At 36.8% G+C, this 22,017-nt stretch overlaps 2 protein-coding genes across 7 annotated transcripts in view; one reads left to right on the top strand and one right to left on the bottom strand.

Moving 5' to 3' along the window:
- Nucleotides 1-7,888, bottom strand: part of rec114 (REC114 meiotic recombination protein) — a 68,212-nt gene extending 60,324 nt beyond the window's left edge. For all 6 annotated transcript variants that reach the window (XR_007144665.1, XR_007144666.1, XM_027159373.2 and 3 more), the window contains exons 1-4: nt 7,721-7,888; nt 4,404-4,493; nt 2,844-2,927; nt 1,979-2,152 (exon numbers count right to left, since the gene is read on the bottom strand). Coding sequence is in view for 4 of the 6 variants with exons in the window: in XM_027159373.2 (XP_027015174.1) it covers nt 1,979-2,152; nt 2,844-2,927; nt 4,404-4,493; nt 7,721-7,822 (450 nt within the window). In the remaining 2 variants the exon portion in view is untranslated. The remainder of the gene's footprint in view (nt 1-1,978; nt 2,153-2,843; nt 2,928-4,403; nt 4,494-7,720) is intronic.
- A 1,711-nt stretch (nt 7,889-9,599) lies between these two features.
- The window catches only part of hcn4 (hyperpolarization activated cyclic nucleotide-gated potassium channel 4), a 96,228-nt gene continuing 83,810 nt past the window's right edge, over nt 9,600-22,017 (top strand). Inside the window, exons 1-2 of the mRNA XM_027159254.2 lie at nt 9,600-9,868; nt 10,038-10,724. Coding sequence (XP_027015055.2) covers nt 10,051-10,724 — 674 coding nt within the window. The 5' untranslated portion in view covers nt 9,600-9,868; nt 10,038-10,050. The remainder of the gene's footprint in view (nt 9,869-10,037; nt 10,725-22,017) is intronic.

Raw genomic sequence — 22,017 nt, 5'->3', positions numbered from 1 at the left:
ACACACAGTATTCAAACGGCCATGTCTGTCCTTTTGTGCTTTTATTACTCTATGCCTTTAGGCATAGGTCAGCTTTAAGTACTAAACTATTTTAGAATTATCTTTAGCAAAAAGATTAGCACAAAGTCAAAAAGCATCCTAGAAAGAATACTACAACAGGTTAGGTTTATGTTATTAATTCCATGTTTTTACAGCTAGCCTTCGAATTAATCTATTTACTGCTGTTCTGTTTTGGTATTAAAATGCTTTCAAAAAGCTTAGAAAAAAATATACTGATGGACAAATATTCAAAGATGTTCGTTGCAAGGAGTACGGCATAACCTTAGACTGGACCAAAGCCTCACTATTCACCCATGTGTGACCTGCATCATCATCATCATCATCATCGATAGCCTCATTTCTCATCACACATGAACCACCAGAAACCTCAAAGCTGATTTAGAAACAATAAAATTACTCCCTACTGACAATATTCTATTATTATTAACTGTTTTGGATCAACTGCAATCATGATCCACTAACATTTTTCCAGCTTACTTGTTAATCACTGGTCTACAGGCACAGCTGTACAGTAAAAGGCAAAAATAACTGCTATTAGGTAGAAAGCTATAAGCATATTAGGGTGCACCGTGTCCTCCCAAAGTTAACAGAAAAGTAGTAATGTTAACGGCTGGTTAATTAGTCATGGCAATGTTTCTGTTGTTTTGGTGAAAACGACACATAAGACGCTTGCAAGAGACGACTGGTTTTATGCAAATGTGTCACTGGAGAGATTTGTCTGAATTGACTCATGCTTGGCATTCAGTTTGTACATTTAGTCATTATTTGTACAACAACTTGAAATTTTCAATTCAGTACTTAATGCTGAATATTCGGCACAATATCTGGTCCATCTCACTAAAAGTGGGTGTTTAAAATTCACCGCCAGCTTCGTGACATTGTTAATTCATTACGACAATAATGGGAAATTTATAGGAATAACCGCAGTGGCTGTCTGAATGCAAACATTAACACTGTTTGTACTGTTCATGATTCCAGATTATGCTGAAAGAAATAATAATGGGGGGAAAAAACATGATACCAATTGTACTAATTAGTACAATTTATAAAGCTGCAGCATAGAGATGCACACAGTATCATTGCCGACTCATCCTGTGTGTTGTTGCTTTGCAAACTGGATCTTTTTGCTCGGGGGAATGTTCTTATCTGTGAGCTGATCAGTTCAAAACATCGGATCAGTGTCATTGTGCTGAGAATAGGCCACAACTCACATAAAGCAAAAAAATGAATAATTAATTGGTCCCCAGTGGTCTGGTGATGCCACCGATATTGGACATAACTATTTTAGACATATCCACATCCACATGTGCTGTTTTATCCCCTTTGCTATTATAGCAACCTTCAATCTTCTGCGAAGGCTTTCCACTACATTTTGGAGCTTGGCTGTGTTGTTTTTTTTCTTTTTTTGCTCATTCAGCTATAAGACCATTTGTGAGGTCAGAACCTGGTGTTGATTCACGAGACCTGGACTGCAGTCTGCATTCCAGTTCATCCCAAAGGTGTTCAGTAGGGTTGAGGTCAGGGCTCTGTAAAGAGTTCTTCCGACCCGATTTGGCTATATGGTGTGTGTTTTGTGCGCAGGTAACTTGTCGTGCTGGAACACGTTCGGGGTCTTTGGTACCGGTGAAGGGAAATTGTACTGTTACTGCTTACAAAAACATCCTGTACAATAACGTGCTTCCAAATTTGCGGGAACAGTTTAAATGAAGCGCACATATGGATGTGGTGGTCAGGTGTCCACAAACACTTTGTGATATAATAAACATATGTTTTACATCCTTTTATCTGTGTGTGTGTGTGTGTGTGTGTGTGTGTGTGTGTGCGTGTGTGTGTGTGTGTGTGTGTGGAGAGAGACAGATAGAGATATATAGATATATACCCATATCTGTTTCTGCTTTTTGTTGTTCATGTATTGTACCTGCTGTTGCTGGATAGAGATTCCAGCGGTGTGAGTTGCAGATGAAGGCCCGGGCTGCTCCTGGGTGCCTACAGGCAGATATTCATTCAATCTCTCAACTGCCTTCCTGCATAAATCTACAGCTTCAGACCGGCTGCTGCCCTCAAACTGTACCCGTATCATACGACTCTCTTCCTGTGAAACACACACACACACATTTTTTCTTTTACTAACTGTTTGAGGACCTTTCACTAACATCATTATTAACAGAGCTTATTAATTTTATGCCTACATCTAAATCAATTCCTCAGTGACTCGTTGTGTTGTTTTAAATAAAAGCCGCAGCTTCTTTTAAAGTATTTACCAAGCAAAGGTCACCACAAGGTCAAAACTCTTAGGTATTCCTATCCATGATGGCACATTCAGTCTTCCACCCCCACCCCCCAACACAGACACGCACACACACACACACACAGTGTTTAACATGTACACTCTATACCATGCTTGCTCATGTAGGATTCTATTATATTCATTAGTCGTCCTGCATCAGTATTCATGTTTCTAGTTACAGACTTGCAGTTGGTGGAGAAAGATAATTGATTTAATAAACGAACCACAAACTTAAAGCCTACATCTTTGAGGCTTCAGCTCAAGGTCACAGAGGACAGATACTCCTTTACATTTGCATATTTTGATCCATCACAGCTAGGAATGAGAAGAAGGCAGATTCTGCTCCTGGGAAGATATACCTATCGTCTGTCATCTAACTCCTGTCTGCCTTGTTTAAATACTAATTATAGTTTGGTTTTGCAGCTAAACACAGCAATTTCAAAACACATATAAGCTCGTCAGTGAATTCGTGTTGTTTTGCTTTCCAATACCTCACCTTTAGTGTAAAATAGAAAAGCAGGCTGTCTGATTTCTGCTGGATCTTCAGAAAGCTCTGAGCGTTGAGAAGAGAGAAGCCTTCCTGCAAAAAAAAAAAAAACACAGAGGAAAACAATACCCAGTGTAACACAATGGCAAGAAAAGAGTGTCTGGAAGACTGAAAATGTGCCAATACTTAAGTCTCAGAAGTGTCTTTGTTCAACCATCCAAGTCATATCTTCAGTAGACAAGCCAGAATTACCAACAATTATTGTAATTATTGTAAAGCAATGTAAAACATTGTGAGGATTTACTGACTAAGATGAAATTCCTTAATATTCCTGCAGGGGGGTCTATTTCCATAAGATCCTCAACGGATTTTGTGGCTTGCTGGAAACAGGAATTTCCCCTTTGCCAGATGAAAAATCAGCTTCCCAAAAACAAACAAACAAACAAACAAACAAACAAAGAAAAAACCTATGTGCTCTGCTGCCAGAAAGCTCAAAAATTTGTGTTCAGAATCATAAAAATATTCATTACATATTTTGTAAAGCTTGTACCACTGGGCTTGTTTATCCAAAACAGGTTTTTCTGTAAACGTTGTGTATTATGCCTATACTATGTCTAGTATACACTAAAGTAAATAAAATAGCGCCCCTGTGAAGCTGGGGACATGATGATGAGGTCACTTGTCACTGAAAATCAATGCAAAGTCTTTCTACTTGAGTAACTTTTCCAGTTACAAAAATGGGGACATGGTAGCCTAGAGGTTATGCTGCCACTGCTGGGCCCCTGTGCAAGGCCCTTAACCCCTTTAATTGCATTACCCTAAATGGTTCAATGTTTTCCAGGACGACTCTGCCCCCATTCACAGAACAGGAGGGCTCTCTGTGCAGTTTAATGAGGATGAAAACAATATAAATTATATTTTATGACCTTCAGTCACCAGATTTCAACCTCTTCATAAGAACTGGCAGATTTTCAATACACTTGAAATAAACCTTCTTGCTAGGTATATTTATTTCTTTTTTTAAGACAGATATTCTGTGCATGCAAATCTAATCCAGATGACCCACTTGATAACTTCTTTCTCCACACACAAAATATTAGTCATGCCTCAAGAAAAAAGATTACAGGAGCATTTACTTGTGTGGATGGAGAAAAAAAAATTCCCTCTTTCTGCTCATACATTAAGATTATGGGTGCAATAAATCAGTGTCTGCTCTCGCTGGCTATCAAAGGACCCAGAGTTTTGTCCTGAATGCTCAAGTTGCCTTGTTTGGCACTACGACTCCTGAAAGAAAGAATTCTGTTCCGCTGCTAATTTCTCTTTGTTGTCCATGATTTCAGCTTATTGTTGTCACAGGAGCTCAGACACATGTGCCCTGGCAATCAGTGGGTTATACAGGCAATTTCTGTTCTGGCTAAAGAGAAACAGCACACTAAGCGGTTATAGTGTTTTCAACTCTATCTGCCTTGCACATACTGGATAAAATAAAATCCTGTAATAAGGAGCAAGTGCCCTGCTCCTTTATGTGCAGAATATGTAAATATGTAGAGCATCTCTTTAAGACCTTACCAATAGTTCCTGAGCCTGTGAGACAAGCAGATGACCAGATTCCAGGATCGTCAGCTCCAACGTGCCTTTGCTTTCACTGGACTCGAACACCTTTTAATAAATGCAAAAAAGTACCTTGTGTAAAAAATGATTTATGGTGTCACCCCCAGCTGTATTTAGCGGCTTGAGTAACTTATGAATATTTAAAACATGCAGATTTTCAAGCAATTACTTTTCAGGTTTGCCTTCGAATGCACTGTGGATGGCTGTATTTCCCATCTGGTAAGATTAGAAAGTCTTTACTTTTACATGCACCTAAAAAAGCTGACTATTTAACCAGTCTAATCTTATTGAAGATCTTTAAAATATTTTCTGCTATTGTAAGAATGTATTAAATAAAACTAACTGATGCAGATGTATGCCTAATTGTTTTCATAGCCTAATAATAAAATGGTATTAATAAAAGAAAAAAAAATACCTGGAACACAAAGCAGTAAAAGTTAGCAACCATATGGAAACTCCATTAGTTCTAAAGTTTTCAGCTTTTGGATGGTAAAGTCTTTAGTTTCCACGATTCAATGTTCTGCTCAGGTTGCAGTTTTTGTGGATTTTTTTGTGGACTAAACTACCCCTGGTAGTAACTCTGTTAATGTACATCATGGGTCTTCTAAAACTAATAGGCTATACGTGGATCACGGTACGAATGACCCATTTGAGCTGCTCTCTAACTTGTAATTCCTACTTAAAAAGTCTGAAGTTTTTAGAGAGCTCAAAGTTCTGACATCACTTCAACATGACAGCGTATAAAAAGAAGACGCAAAAATAAACGCCATTTCGTACTGTTTCTGTTTATATTTTAAGTTGCCAATACTGACAGATCATTAAAATGTTCGTTTGTATTCTGCAAGATTTTTTGATCAAATTCTATTTATTTTCAACACAGTGAATTATTAAGAGTGAATCGTCACATTCTCTGTAAATGCAAATTAAGCCTTAAGCACACTACTCTTTAATTCCTATTATTGTAGCCAGTGACAGAAGACAGAGGTTTTTCAGATGGCTGTGTTCACATCGACGCTCTAACGTGGGATACCGTATAGGAGGTTCCAAGTTCCCAGTATCATTCGGACGTTACTGCAGTGCATTGTGTGATTTAAGGAACCTTTTGTATATTTTGATATCTTGTAGTCATGATTTATATTATATAACAGTAACCGTTCCTTAATTACTATTGTACATTGAATAGAGTGTGGTTTTAGACGTACAGATTGTCTCATCATCATTCCACAGAGATATGTGGGCCAGTAATAAGTAGGGCTGAGCGATAAAACGATAACGATATGTATCGCAATAGACACTTGATAGATAACAATAAAAAATGTGTTCGATAAAACGTTCGATAATTTTTATTCTCCGTCGGAAGAAAACAGTGGTTGCGAAGCAAGTTTGGTTACATTAACAAAGGCACTCACTCTCTGGTAACCTAGCAACGTTGGGAGTGACACGCTAACAGCCAATCATGTAACAGTATCACGATTGGCTGCGCCATATCGTTGTCTCGTGCTGGTCTGCTGGATTCCTCTTCAGTAACTTATTCAGTAGAATAACTTGGAGTTACTTTTTCATATTTCTGCAAGTTTTATATATCAAACAATGTTACTGTAGTGTATCAGGTTTGTTTTTTATATTACAGATGTATCTCAGTCTACCTCAGTTTTATTTGTGTTTACAAAAAACTGCACATATTTTAAAACACTTTATTCATTAAAAGGTGAACAGCTAGTGAACATCCTTGCACTAAACTTGCACTAAATTCTCAGGTATCTCTATATTTATATTTAACACTTTGTACTATTTTATAACACTTTATTAAGCATTTCTTACATTTTCTTTCATTTTGCACCTTAAATGTTAAGAGATAATTGTTAAGTGTACATTGTGACTTTAGACTTATTAAATTTTGATTATTTGAGTTTTCCTGGTTGTTGACATTTCTGTCTTAATAACTGATTGGATTATGATCAGATGAAGGTTAAGTTTAAAATAAAAATGTTTAAATATAATATATTTTTATCTTGGTCCTTATTTTAAATGGGTCATAAAAAATATCAATAATTATCGATATCGACCGATATGAAACCTTGATATCGTGAAACAGTTTTCAGCCATATCAACCAGCACCTAGTAATGAGTGCTTAGTGTGACCCTGCACTGGATGGATAAGAAGGCAGGACTCTTCTGATGTTACTATTAGACGTGATTTCAGTCAGTACCGAAAAGAAATGTCAGCTAAAGTACCTCACATTAAATCGATGATTTTCTTAAACATCAATACCCAAGTCAGTCTTTACGGCTTCTTCGCTTTGGATTTCAAACAGGCAGAAGATGGAAAATGTAATACGTCTTAAATAGTGCTGAAGTTCTGTATCGAACGATTTTTCTCATCTGAGCTCACAGGGTTCATAAAGGTTGTGTGTTACCTAGCAGGCTGGGTTTACTTGTTCTCTAGTTCTGGGTTTCTCAAAGTGTATTCTGTGGACTCCAATGGGGATCCATCATTTCATTATTTTATATCAGGTGGATTATTAGACTTACGTCTTATTGCTCTATTCCTAATTGACTCCTAGCCACCATTATGAACATATTGTTTTAAGCCTAGTAGCTTTAAAACAAATATAAATCATGAAAAATATTAATTAATAAATAAATAAATAAATAAATAAATAAATAAATTGATTGATTGATTGATTGATTGATTGATTGATTAATTAATTGATTAATTAATTGATTGATTGTTTGTATAATTGATTGATTGTTTAATTAATTGTTTATTTTTAATTATTGGTGTAATTATTTATTAATTAATTATTTAATATAATTTAAGTTTTTATCCAGAACTTATAAAAAATATTTAAGAATATATTTAGTGTCCAAATTTTGGATTTCTGGTGGATTAAATTCTTTAAAAATAAATAAACAAATACATATAGACATGATTTGATTAGTAACTATTTAAATCTCTTAAATTAGTTCAAATACATAAAGTATATTAATAAAGTTTAAGCTAAGCTAACTTTTGAGAAGCCCTGCACTATTTACCATGCAAAGACAATTAAAACTTCTTTCTTTCCAACCCTAAATCCGATGTTTAATCGACTTTAAATACTTCAAATACCTAAAATTATAATCAAGACTAAAAACTAGTTTAAACTTTATAATATAAAGCTAGTATTGTTAGCTATGTAGCTAACGACCGTGTATTCCTTTCAGCTAGCTAGTCAGGCTGTTTACTGTACTTTGTTTTCTAGCTAAGCTAATTTGTACATTTATTTGTTTACCTTCCATGAAGAGCTTCCTCCGACATTTTTAGCTTTTGGCAGAAAACGCCCATAACGTTTTAACTTCCATAAAGCCTTGTTTGTTGTACTTTCTTCCGACATTGTTTAAATGAACTGAGGATCAGCTTGAAAACTTCGGCTACGTCTTAATCCCAGTGCTGCGGCTCTACAAAGTGCACTGTATAAAGTGAACGGAGTGTTTATTGGAGCACTATTTAGTCACCCTATCTAGTGTGCTAGTATGCGATTTAATACCGTCCTCGAAATGGTGGTTGCTTGTACTGGGAATTATATAAACGCGATTAAATAATATTGGATGCAAGCTGAACTAAATATAAACATGTAAAGAGTATGAAGTCCAGCTTCTAAACATTTAAATTAGTTTATAGAAGTGTTTGATTTATAGATATTAATTTACATACTTGGATGAAACTATAACAGTGACCATGTGATAGATTAGTGGAAAGGTTGTGAGTTCGAATCCCAGATCCACCAAGATGACACAGCTTGGGCCCATGAACAAGGCCCTTAACTCTCTGTTGTGTGAAATGAAGTAAAAATGTAATTCACTCTGGATTCAAGTGTCTGCTATATATAATGTAAATGTAGTACCATACTCTCCCTCTCTCTCTCTCTCTCTCTCTCTCTCTCTCTCACACACACACACACATACACACACACACACACACACACACACACACACACACACACACACACACACACACACACACACACACACACACACACACACACACACAATGTTTAATTCAGTTGTTTCATGCAGGTATTTGCTTTGCACATTTTCTTCAGGCGTGTGATGCTGCTGAAATACTCCAGCTTAAATCGAGCTCTGAGTTATAAACAGAAATGTAAAAAAAACCCATCCCTGTTCATATATTTTTTAAATATTTATATCTAATATTTTTATTCTTTTCTTTTCATTCATGAACTTTCCACTAACAGAATCCACTTTGAATCGAATAAACAGGATTTTTTTTTTTAGATTTATCAAACATGTCCAACTCCAGTCAATGCGACTTAATGCTTCAAAAGCTACAGAGCGATTACCTACAGCAAATATAACAATAGATTATAGTATTTACATTCATGCCATTTAGGAGACACCCTTATCCAGAGTGACTTACAATTTATACAACTGAGCAATTGAGGGTTAAGAGCCTTGCTCAGGGGCCCAGCAGTAGCAGCTTAGTAGACCTGGGATTGGAACTCATGCCCTTCTGGTCAAGAGTCCAACACCTTAAACACTAGGCTGCCACATCCCCTACCATAGTTATACGGTAGTCATCTCTAACATGACCAGGCCCACTATGGAGATCCAGCAACAATACAAACATAAAATAGCCATCAAGACTCTCATTTTAGAACCACAGATTTATGTGATAAGATTATAGTTCATTATAGGATGGATAATATATAGTAAGTTCAAAAACATAATTAATCATTTCTTTGCTGGGAGAAAATGGTTAATGATAATAATTGGGTCAGTTGTTTTCTCTTAACTGATGTAAATGCAAATCATCACTTGTAAGTACACTTTTCTCTGAGGAAGCTGATCTATGTCTGTGATGTTGGCAGACAATTAACCCTGACAAAAAGATCATTCTGAGGGTTTTAACGCGATCTGGCCACGCTAATCCGACACACAACGAGGACAAAGCTTTTAATCGATCAAGCAACCCGGTTTAGACCTTACGGGGATGGGAGGGGCTTGTTTGCCTCCATCGCTCCTATGGCAACCTGATAGATTAGCATCCTCATGAATATTCATGAGCTCGGTGCGAGCCTCTCAGCTCGGCGGACGGTGGTGATGTCAGCGGCGCTCTTGGCTGCGCGAGCGCCTCGCCTTGCCTTGTTGATTATTGACAGCCGATAGGGGGATCTGGAGGCTTGATGCCTCACTAACGTCCATGACCTCCGCGCGTCTCCTCTCCATCATTCCGGAGAGTGCATGGTGAGGGATCCCCAAAACTGCTTTGTTCTTATTCATTTTATTACGGGTTTCTTTTTCTTTTTTTTTTAACCTATGACTTTTCTATGGTCTTAACGGAATAGAGAAGCTCAGTGCCTTGCAGCTGGAGTGGGCATGTCCCGACTGAACGGGAGCGCGCAGATCATCTGAGCTGACAGGTAACGTCCGAGATGCTCTTCCTGCATATGCATGCACAGAAGCTCACGTTATAGACAGGTGTGGATAAACTAGAATAGACTTAAACAAATATACAGAATTAATAGAACATTTGTAAACAATGTGAACCTGTTCTGCCATTGACCTGATAGCCGATGCCACTGTGCACAGGTTGCATCCTTCCATGCGCAAAAGGCTTTACAGTTTGCCACAGCACGTCGGCCGGAACGCTTCGACCATGTGCGACGAAGACGGAGACCGGGATGCGCGCCGGAGAAGCATCCGGATGAAGCCGTTGCCGTCTCCGGGCGGCGCTGAGAGCAGCAGAAACGCAGACGGGGCGTCCGTGGCATCGGCGGCGGCGGCGGCGGCGCTCGCAGACCCGGAGGCGGCCCGGGGCGCGAAAAGCAACTCAAACGGCGACTGCAGGAGGTTTCGAGGCAGTTTGTCCTCGCTCGCCGGCCGCCACAGCCACGAATCGGACTCAGCCGAAGAGAAGCGTCTGATCGTCGAGGCAGATCCAAGCCCGAGCGAGGAGAGTCCGCCCGGAGCGAGAGGAGGAGGTGGAGGTAGTGGAGCTGGAAGCACTGCTGGTGGAGGTGTGGAACCGGGAGCGCGCGGCACTCCAGAAAGGTATCCAGGGTTTGCCAAGCTAGACGGCGGCATTGAGCATGTTCTGTCCGACGATGAGAGGTTCTGCCAGGCGGGTTTCATGCACAGGCAGTTCGGTGCCATGCTGCAACCCGGTGTTAACAAGTTCTCCCTGAGGATGTTCGGGAGCGAGAAAGCGGTGGAGCGCGAACAGGAGCGCGTAAAATCGGCCGGATTTTGGATTATACACCCCTACAGTGATTTCAGGTAAAATAACACACAAATCAATCAATAAATTAATATATAAATGGAATATAGTTGAAGTTGTGAAGCGTTGAAATGAGGTATATAAATTTGAGCATTTATAAATAATAATTTATATAAGTTTTAACATACAAGGTCAAATGTGCTTTCTAAAAGGTCCTTCATTATATTCCTTGGAAAAAAAATAGTATGTTTTCAACTTTAAACACGAAGGTGTGCCTTTCAGAAAAGGTTTCCACTAGTACCATTTATAAACCTGGAACAGTTGCTAAAAGTGTAAGGGCTACATAAATACTGTCACAGCTCTGTCTGGGAAAAACTAGACTACTCTACATGTACATTATTGTTCCTTTAAGTTAATTGTAAACTTACTCTTAAATTTGCAATCGTGGTTCTTTTATGTCATTTAACTTAATTATGATGATTCTTTACAAATATTTTTTTCTGTATCTAAAATACAAACTAGTCCTGTTGCCCTTGAGAGTGAGGATAAACAGGCCTATGTGATGAGAGTTGGCAAGAGAGAGCGATTAACCCATCGTAAGGAAGCAAACTTCAATTACTTGACAAGCCTAGTTGTACAGAGTAAAGATTACAGATCATTTACAGATAATGAGGATAATTTTTTTTTTCACCTAAACTATACAGTGACGAACGACGCGCCACACTGTGTTTCGAAAGTCAATTATGTTTTCCATTTGCTCAGTGTAGTTCAAGCGGAGAACATGTCCCAGTAGGGAGCATTTCTAATTTGTGCTAAGAGAACTTAATAATAAAGTATATAATTTTTTCTCACCTTTTCTAAATATGATGATGATAATATCTTTATTATAAAACAGCTTATCTGGTAAGCGAAGTCTTTCCTAGACGTTAAGACGTTAAAGGTGACATTAGCAGTTAAGCTTTACATCGCATCTGCTCACTCTCACTATTTAATAATGAAGTTGTGTCCTTGAGGATGACATTGACTCCATACATTAGATATGACAGTGGACAGATGCTTGGATGTAGGTGTGCGGGGGGAAATTATTACTGTAAAAATAAACATGATCGTATCTGGTCGTGTGATTTATACTGTAGGACCATATTGTTATTGCATACAGTTAGATAGGATATGAACATTTATTGTATATCTAATCCTTTTGGTCTTTTGGTACTTTTGCAAAATATTAACAAACAGAGAATTAAAGGAGTTAAACATTTCCAGGTTCTGTGGATATGTAGATTTATGTAGTTAGTTGTCTTTTAAGAAGATATTCACCATATAAATAGCGTGTGGACAAGCTATAAGCTTGAGAGTTATTTCTAAGTCTTATTGGCATCAGGTTTCAGGACAGATCTTACCTGATTAGTCTTAAATTGTGAGTACGGCATCGAGTGATTTTGGATTGACTTTGAATTGTTCTCATGAGCTCCTTAAATAACAGTCACTGATGGTGTCTTTTAGACAATTCACACAATGTCCAGGATTTATTACGGATTAGTCTTTTCCTTCCTCGTACATATTCCTCAGTAATTACCACCTCATATAACAAGGTCAAACTATGGGAGCTGTAAAATGGCAGGAAAGGACAATGCAGCATCATCAAAAATGCATCCAGTACATGAGGAATAAAGAAGGACAATGAATCAGTTAAGGATGGTCATGATATAAGAAGTGACGGCCAAAATTAAAGAACTGTCAACAGTTTAACAATGAAACTATTAGTGTTGAGAAATGTGTTGTATTATGAGGTCTGTTTGATGGGATAATAATGAGGTAACGCACACACACACACTCACACACCGTCTGGATAGTCCGGATACCGTGTTTCCACTGAATAACAAGCATCATACGCAGAAAGTTTTTAATCTACCAAAACTTACAGTTGTGCACTTGACTATCCTGTTGTATTGTTTCTACTTTTGACACTTCGTGTGCTTTTAGTTTAGATTACTTTTATTTATTTCTTCAAAGGCATTTTTGGGAAAAATGTATGATGAAGTAAATAATCTACCAAATAATGAAACTAGAAGGAGTGACACTGTGTAAACATATAATATGACATCAGAACATTCAACAACAGCATTGCCCTGTTACACATTATCTGTACAACTGTGCAGTGCAGCAATTTTCATTTCCTCCATCTGTCATGTTAAGGCATGTGAATGGGACATCATTACTTTCACACAAAAATCAGCTTTCATCTTTAAGATGCCTGTTTGGATTTGCGGTTAGTGTGGATGTACTGTACATGAAAGTCAGCTCTTTTACTCAGATCTAACACTCATTGATTCAGTCATTAGAAAAGCTGCAATTAAAATCTTCGCCTCTCACCCTGTCCGTGTGTGTCAAATTATCTGCATCACTGTAATTTAGTCATTTAGTTGAGGCATGGGTCATGAAGCTGCAGAATCTGTGATCAGCGAAGCGAGGAGTGTTTTCTCAGCCACAATGCTGCTCTAATGAGCTGCGCCGCATGAATAGTACACACTGGCACTTCATATGAGCTGGTAATAAGAGTAATTGGGTTTGTGGAATGTACCTCCGGGAACATTTTGGATGTGCATGATGAGGTTGTTGATGCTAAATGTTCTGGCCTTTAATACGTCCATTCCCAAACATTCACACTTGAACTGGGAAACATGAACTTAGTGAATCTGTAATGAATATGACCCAGGACATATGCAGAAGGGATTACGTCATAGATATTTATCAGGAGGTTTCTATGATCACACGTCCACGGTTTATAAAATTCCAAAAGTTGCACATTGGTGGAACTGGAGTTTACGTTTGTGTGCACAATAACTGACAGGTTTTATTAGAAGACTAAATACCAGTGAAAGCCGGTGTCATGCTTATAAGGGCAGTTCATCTCATTCCAACACATTTTTGCAGGTGCGAATAAACATCCTCGGAGATAAAAGACTGATGGGATGCAGCAATATTGTCCCATTTCAACCACTGTTTAATATATATTTGAGAGCAGGGCATCTTCTGGTGTAAAAGAGGGATTACATATGGCATCATAATCCAATCTGTAGGCTTGTTTCCAGCACTCTAGTCAAATGCTGTTCATTTGCAGATCAGTGAATGCAAGCGGAAATCAACTCCATCAGGGGTGTCATTACATTCATAACATAAAAGATCTCAAAGGTATTTGGCTGCAATGTAATACTCATATTTAATTTCTTTTCAACAAGGTCCCTGGACAACAGTTCTCACATATTCCATATCTAATGCTGCTACTGTAATTCAGTAGTGTGGCCAAGAATTCATTTTGGTGGAGATGAGAAAATATAATTATAACAGTGTGATCTGTACAATTGAACTGATAAGATTGATGGGCTCATGCAGTTTTATTGGGAATAGAAGTATTGGTGGTATTCAAAATTTCATGGACTTTTCTTTTGGAAATAATTTAAATAACGTTGTAGTAATAGGACGAATGCTAGCTTATAGTACCTCATAAAAGCAGACCTGTATCCAGTAAGTAATCGTTGCCGGTTAGTAGTTAGTACTTTGGTACAGTAGTTAGTAGCTACTTAGTTCTAACCAAAGCAGCAGGTAGCCAATAATATGTCAGCCAGAACATTAAAACCACCTGCCTAATATTGTGTAGCCCCTTGATAGCCTCCAAAGGTGTGCTGTTGTATCTGGCACCGAGCTGAAATACTTTAAGTCCTGTAAATTACAAGGGAAGCTAAAGATTTGAAATTTAGAGGCCCACGTCAACACTTTGGCCTTTGTCATGTTCCTCAAATCATTCCTGGACATTTTTTGCAGTCTGGCAGAGAGACATGTACAAGTACAGTACTTGGTCTAGAACACTGTTTAGGTAGGTGGCACATGTCGAAGTAACATCCACATGAGTGCCAGGACCTAGTGACATCACCCAGAGTTCTTATAGCGCTTCCTGAATCCATCTCTTTCCCACACACAATTTGCAACTAATGCGAACTAATAATCAGTGAGCTTTGGGCACCACATCCCTGTCACTTGACCACTGGTTGTCCTTCCTTGAAGCACGTTTAATAGCTACTAACCACTGCATACCAGAAACACCCTCATGACCTGCTGTTTTGGAGATGCTCTGACCACTCAGTTGTCTATCCATGACATCATTTGGCTGTTGTCAAAGTCACACAGATCCTTACGCTTGCCCATTTTTCTGCTTCCAACACATCAAACTCAATGCACATTTGCTGTCTAATATATTCTACCCCATGTAAGGTGCCACTATAACACTCAATAATCAATGTTTTCATATTATGGTTGATTTATTTATATGCATATATATATATATATATATATATATATATATATATATATATATATATATATATATATATATATATATTAATTGTAGATTAAATGGGCATTTCATCTGGGCATCTTGCTCTGGTGTTATATTGGATTAAATCATGTAAGCGATGATGCCGCAGGTATTGTTTCAGTCCCACAAATCCAGGATTCAGAGGTTGATATATGTGGAATTGCTACTTGAAATTGGTGTGAATAAGTGTGTGTTAGATACCCTGCCTCAGTCCTTACATACAGTACACACTGTGTAGCCAAATCCTACCTCATTGCTAGTGTTTTTAGGATAGGCTCTGGATCTGGATGGATGGGTGGATGAAGATGGATGAATGATTAATAAAAGCAGCCATGTCATTCCAGTACAGTGCTTTAAAATGGCTTTGTTTGTGTAATGAAATAGCTTTTAGGAGAAGCCGTATAGTCAGGAATGAAAATTCCGTTGTCACGTGATGGCACACAATTTGTGAATTTTCACCTTTTAAACCCGAAAGTGTCACGATGACAAAAACGTACAAAATATTACCACAGATGATTAGTCGCTTGTGAAAGTAACAGGAATTTACTGATCATTGTAAATGGTTGTTGTAAAGAGTTTTAGGAGTCTTAATCATTATCACAGCCATCTGTTTGCAAAGCATTTATATTCTCACTTCAAAATAAATTCATGGCAGTTTCATCTCACCTCACTGGCGTTAGCTGAGGAATTTAGCTTGTTAGCAAATTTGTCTTGTCTTGTCTATTCCTGTCTTGTTTTATCTTATCTAGTCTTGTCTTGTCTTGTCTATGAGTAGAGCATAGGCTATATTAGTTTTAAGTACTTCACTTTCTGATTTCCCTTGGGATAAAATTGAGACCTACTGTAGCTTGTTAGCATCATTACAACAGAAGTCCTCAGGGCTAAACTGTAGCTAAATTGATTACCCTAGCATAATATTTCTTTGCTTCTAGCTCCTAGGTGCTCCAGAAGCAGTTGATTTTAAGGTACAAGAGAACCTTATTGTTCACTTAGCATAATAATCATTTACTACTAACTCTTCGTGGTATGGACAATGATTTCTAGTTAGAATGGTTAAGATAAAGACAAAGCCTTGCTGTTGTAGCTTGAGACTTAATATGCACTGAACTATTTAAATGAAGTCTCACAATCTCTTAGAAATCAAATGTATGTGAGATTAGGTTAATCTCTTTTGGTGTTTTCCTTTTATTAATACGCCTCAGTCAAAGAATCAGTTTATTAAGATACCCAATGAAAATTTCTAATCACAACAGGATAAGGACCTTTTCAAATCAAATCAAAGCAAAATTTTTTATTTTTTTGGCTTGGTTTCATTTCACGCTCCCCGTCATGTACCGAAAACTAAAAATTACTGTATGAATGTCAGCAAGGGGATGCCTCTAACAGGTTAAAATTCCAGACCCAAGTGCAGGGATAGCCAATGTACACGATTTATTAACAAAAAATAACATGTTCACAAGGACAGGAGACACTCGGTAACACTAAGCATAAACTTTGTAACACTAAGCAAGAAATGTCAAAAACTACAACTGGAGGCACTGAACAGAAACCACAAAAACACTCGAAGAGAAGGATTCCACCCTGCAAGACGCAAGACTGCAGCTCGTTTTCCAAGACCTCCAGAAACACGCCCATTTTAGGTCTTGCTAACGAAAGCCCCGGAAATTTAGTGAATGCCGACCCTGACAAGATAAGCTGAAAATGTACTTGAATATTATTTCATTGAGTTTAAAATAGAATGGTTGCAAGAACGGTAAACAAACCTTATCTAAAATATGTGCAGAAATCGCCTGAAAATTCTGCAAAGTCACCTGAGCAAAGAGAACAGAAAACTGGTGCTGAAGAAATGAACAATTATATACTAGTTTTGTGACTCACATACAGCATTTATTAGCTTTCGTGCACTTCCTGTAGTCCATTTCATTTCTCAATCTTGGGTTTGACATTAGAGCTTTCAGTAAAAGCAGCATTCAGGATTTTTTTTTCGCTCAGGAAATCACAAAGTCTGACCATAGAGATGGGTTGCACAGTCTCCTTTGTCTGCCAATCAAATCTGATGTTACTGGCTGAATCTTCTTTACTCACTTCATTCATTCTCTCTCTCTCTCTCTCTCTCTCTCTCTCTCTCTCTCTCTCTCTCTCTCTCTCTCTCTCTCTCTCTCTCTCTAAGAAACTGCTCTTTTTATACCAGGCTTTTATTCGTCTCACATAACCAAAAATCTCTCCCAAAAGATCTGCTATGCATTTAAAAAAAAGGAAAAGAAAGAAAGAAAGAAAGAAAGAAAGAAAGAAAGAAAGAAAAAAAAAACAGGAAAGCAAAAAGAAAGTAGGTTTATTTTTCCACTCTTTTGTTATCTCAGGTGAATACATTAAAGCAAAGTTTTAGATTTAAAATATAGAATGTATTAACATGTATAACAGATAATATATATATAAAAAATGTATTTATTTATTTATTATTCTTTTTTTTGTGTGTGTGTGTATTAGAACTAGGGAGAGAGAGAGAAAACCTTGCATTTTGTATTCGCTATGCAAAGATATTCACTGTATACCTGTGTAGCGCCCTGTTCAGAGACTGTAAATAAAGTCGTTATTTCTTTATAGTGTAGAAATTGGTGTGTCATAGAAGAAAATGACAAATATTTCAGGATCAGACAGACTGTAGGGAATAAAATCTGCAACCATAAAGAAAATAAATAAATTACAAAAAAAAAAAAAACACACCAGATTCCCTCATAGAAGTTTCAGGTTTTTGAGTATTTCATCTGGAAATAAAAGTAGAAAGATACTGTAGAACATGATGCTCCTGATGCTCTGGGCTCTCCTGGGAACAAACAAACAAACATATTTAGTCATACTGATTAATTCTACATTCGTTATATTCAATTCAATTCAATTCAATCGCTTTTTACAATAGACATTGTCTCAAAGCAGCTTTACAGAACATAAACATAGAACAGAAGGTAAACATAAGGAATGATATAAAGAATTAACAAAAATAAAAATTCAAGATTATTATTAGATATCTACTGTATAGTTCGTAATGTGTATGTATTTATCCCCAATGAGCAAGTCTGAGGTGACTCAGGCAGCAGTGGTAAGGAAAAACTCCCTTGAATTGGTGAAGGAAGAAACCTTGAGAGGAACCAGACTCATAGGGGAACCTCATCCTCATATGGGTGACACTGGAGGGTGTGATTGTAATATACAGTCAGACAAATGTATTGGTGTAAAGATCACATGGAGTTCAGATCTCCTCTTTAGTATCACAGCGTCCAACTGGAGCTGGTAGATCTGTAGATGTCTCAGGATTCTCACAGAGTCGGCCTCATCTCAGTGGAGGTCCAAAAACTTCATCGCACGGAAGATGATCGGAGCTGGTACAATGTCTGGATGTCTCGGGATGGGTAAAAAGAGAGAAGCATATAAAATGTACAGTAAGAAGTATATGAAATGTACAGCATATATTAAAGTTGTTCTTTGTTTCTGGCTGCAATCCAGCGATACAGTTATATTCCAGTTATACTAGCGCAAAAAAATCATTCAAGCGAATCATTTTATTAGCTAAATCATAGCTAATTTGCGTAAATCTAAGAAAATCTCAACTCTCATGTCACTTGTCTTTCTGTCCCTTTGACTTTTGCTGCTGTCGCTCAATTAGATGTTTTAGAAGAAAACATTTTGTCGCTAGCTAGCGTTAACTCAATGTAACTGTTTCACTATAGAAAGGATTAATAATTTCCTATAAACTCACTATGGTTATCAGTCAGAGTGTGAAAGATGGAACACTGCTATATAGCATCACTGGTCCTACCCTATATAATAGCATTGCAACACTGACTCTTTTCTAAATTTCCTCATACTGATCTTCTGTACGAGTTACTCTCGACTTGTGTGATGCAGAGGTTCCTGCGTTCTCAATCTAACACCCATAATTATAATCAACGGATCATCATCACGTCCTTCGTGTACACAATCACATTGTGTTAGAGAGGAGAAATACACAACGCTGACACAGTTGTTCATGGTCTATTATCTCATGAAGAACGCTGATCTCTTGAAATCTTGTGATTTTCTTCATGTTATTCTTAGCAAGTGAATTACGTCTCTGTGTGACAGCCCTCGGATCTTGTAGCTTTCTGAGGTAGTGTCTACACACACACACACACACTCACAAACACTTGACTGTAGTTCAAATGGCAGTGTCTGATCCTCTCACCGGGGTTTGATTACGGTTGATTGTTGGCTGCATTACTCTATTGATTTGTTTGGGTCTGCCGAACCTGCCCTCATACTGATGGCTGAAGTGTCCAAAAATTGAGATGAGAAAACAAAGAAAAGCAAACATTCCTCCCTAGATATATCTGTAATTCCACACTAACACTGACTGTTGTTTAACATTCATACCAATAATTTTTTAAACAAATGCCCCTTATCTACACAGCAATCGTAAAAAAAAAAAATTCAATTTAGATTTATAAAAAAAAAGTAAAAACTAGCCTCACCCTTGTTGAACTTGGTTTCATAAAGCAGAGAAATTAAGAAGAAAAAAAACAAAACCAGAAAGCAAAACAGCCTGGTGCCTGAATAACACAGAAAATAGCAAATTATGCTGAAAAAAGTTCCATTTAATAGGATTTAAAATTACAAAATACAAAAAATATTTGGACCAGAGATTCTCTAAAGTAGGATCAGTGGACCTCCAGCTTTCCATACAGCAGAGTCAGAGGTCTGTAATGTTTCTATATATATTTGTCTTTTTTATTACACACTGGTTATCAAAACACAACTCACATAAATATACAAAATGAATACAATTATTTGATTTTTTATTAGTTCGGATAAGCGGTAGAAAATGAAGGAATGAATGAATGAATGAATGAATGAATGAATGAATGATTTTTTTATTGAATGTAAAATAAATTATTATAAATATTTTATTATTATAAAATAATTCAGGATTGAAATAAAAAGACAGAGTATTGTACACATTACAAACAAATTAAATATATTTGAACAATATTTAAATACTTGGATTAGGCTCATAGTTCTAGTCTTTGCTCTTTTTTTTTAAACTCTGACCTAATGTGTTTTTTCCCCCAGTTAAATTACTCTCTATACTCTTTAGATTCTTATCAGCCTAAATCAGCCTTATCAGCAGCCTTATCAGCCTTATATTCCTAAAATCCCATGACACATAATCGTAGCTGCAAACACATAATCCTGCATCATTAGAACTTTACAACAATGTTTCCGTTCTGATAAGAACCTGGGAAACATGAGATAAAACCCAAAAATATTAAATGGAGAACAAAAGATAATAAACGTCGCACAACAACAAGGATTCAGCAAATAAACAAACCCGGAACGACGGGTATAAATAGGGAGAGTAGTTAGTGATCTGAGAGAGCTCCTAATTTATCTCAAACATTCCTAATTATCTCAAGAGTGATTCAGGATCAATCTCAGAGCAAAGGAAAATACAACAACTTTTATCTTAGAGAGGAGGCAGGGCTTAACCCTGTTACTAGGTATGACATATTCTTTTGAAGACTGTGATGTGATCTGGTCTATTATAAAGGTTCACTTTGTCTCTATGTTAAGATATTTGAGACTATATCATGTGAGCATTACATTTGTGACCGGTAATATATGAGATGCGCTAACATCTGTATGTTATAAATGTAATGTAAATGTAAATGTAAACATCTCTGACACAGAGCAGAAATGTCATAGAGACAAATGATATCATTTCTAAGGCTATGGCATTTCAGCTCTGTTTCGGAGATGTTAGTGTATTTATAAATGACAGAGCGGCACAATATATATATATATATATATATATATATATATATATATATATATATATATATATATATATATATATATATATATATATATATTCTGGCATTTCTGCACTGTTCCCTGTAATATTATAATCTGATTGGTCACAAAAATAATCCCTACATGATCTAATCTGTATCATTTTATTAACTCACTATCATTATTAAATATTGTATACAACACATTTCTTCTCCCTCTTCACCTTTCAGCCATTTTCTCCTCTGCTAAAGAAACTCTTAAGCCTCTTAAAAGTCTTAAGTGTTAAGATGCTTTGGGAATAACTTTTATCGTTATTAGGATCTTCACTTTTCTAAGAATTTCTAAGAGTTTTCTCATCACTAGGAGCAATTCTTTGCACTAAGAATGTTCATGAATACAGGCCCTGGTGTACAGAGGCAGGAACTGGCTAAGGATCTGGCAGGGCATACACACGTGAGGACACAAAACATAAACAAACCAAAGGGAATTGTCCAAACCATCATGACAATAATCTCAGTATACTGTATATAAGGTACGCAGCCTGTTTGGGTCGTATTTGTTCTCTTGAGTTGAATGAGGTCCATGATTAGGACATGCTGATTATAACATCTTATTGCTTTTGTACAAATATTAGAAGAACTCCTGAGAAAGCTTTTTATCTGTAAAAGAAACTTATGACACACATTAATATTAGTGATGCTTATGTACACGTTTTAATACAATGATATAGAAGGAGGCTGATTATGTAGAAAACATTTTAGGGCAAGACTTTGTGCTCTTGCATTAAAGCCTGGTTTTATGATCTTCAATTGTTATGAAGGATTTTTTGGTAAACACTTCTAGGCTCCCTGATGAAACCTATCAGAGTGTATCAGACAATTCCCTATAATGCTCGGACAATTCTCTATAACTAATAAAAGAACTAATATTATATATTATGCTAATACTAATAATTATTTATTATTATACTACTAATAAAATAATACTAATATACAACATTTGTAGTAATGTTATGGCATTATAGTAACTAGAAATAATGATATATCATCATACACTGTACAAAGTGTTAGGAAAATATTGTTATATGGAAATATTACTGTACATTTACTGCACTGCATATTCTTTAAAGTAAATTATTAAAACAAAAATAAAACCGC

This window comes from Tachysurus fulvidraco, chromosome 13 (genome assembly GCF_022655615.1).
Source record: "Tachysurus fulvidraco isolate hzauxx_2018 chromosome 13, HZAU_PFXX_2.0, whole genome shotgun sequence".
Lineage (NCBI taxonomy): Eukaryota > Metazoa > Chordata > Actinopteri > Siluriformes > Bagridae > Tachysurus > Tachysurus fulvidraco.
This window is presented reverse-complemented; position numbering and strand designations above follow the sequence as displayed.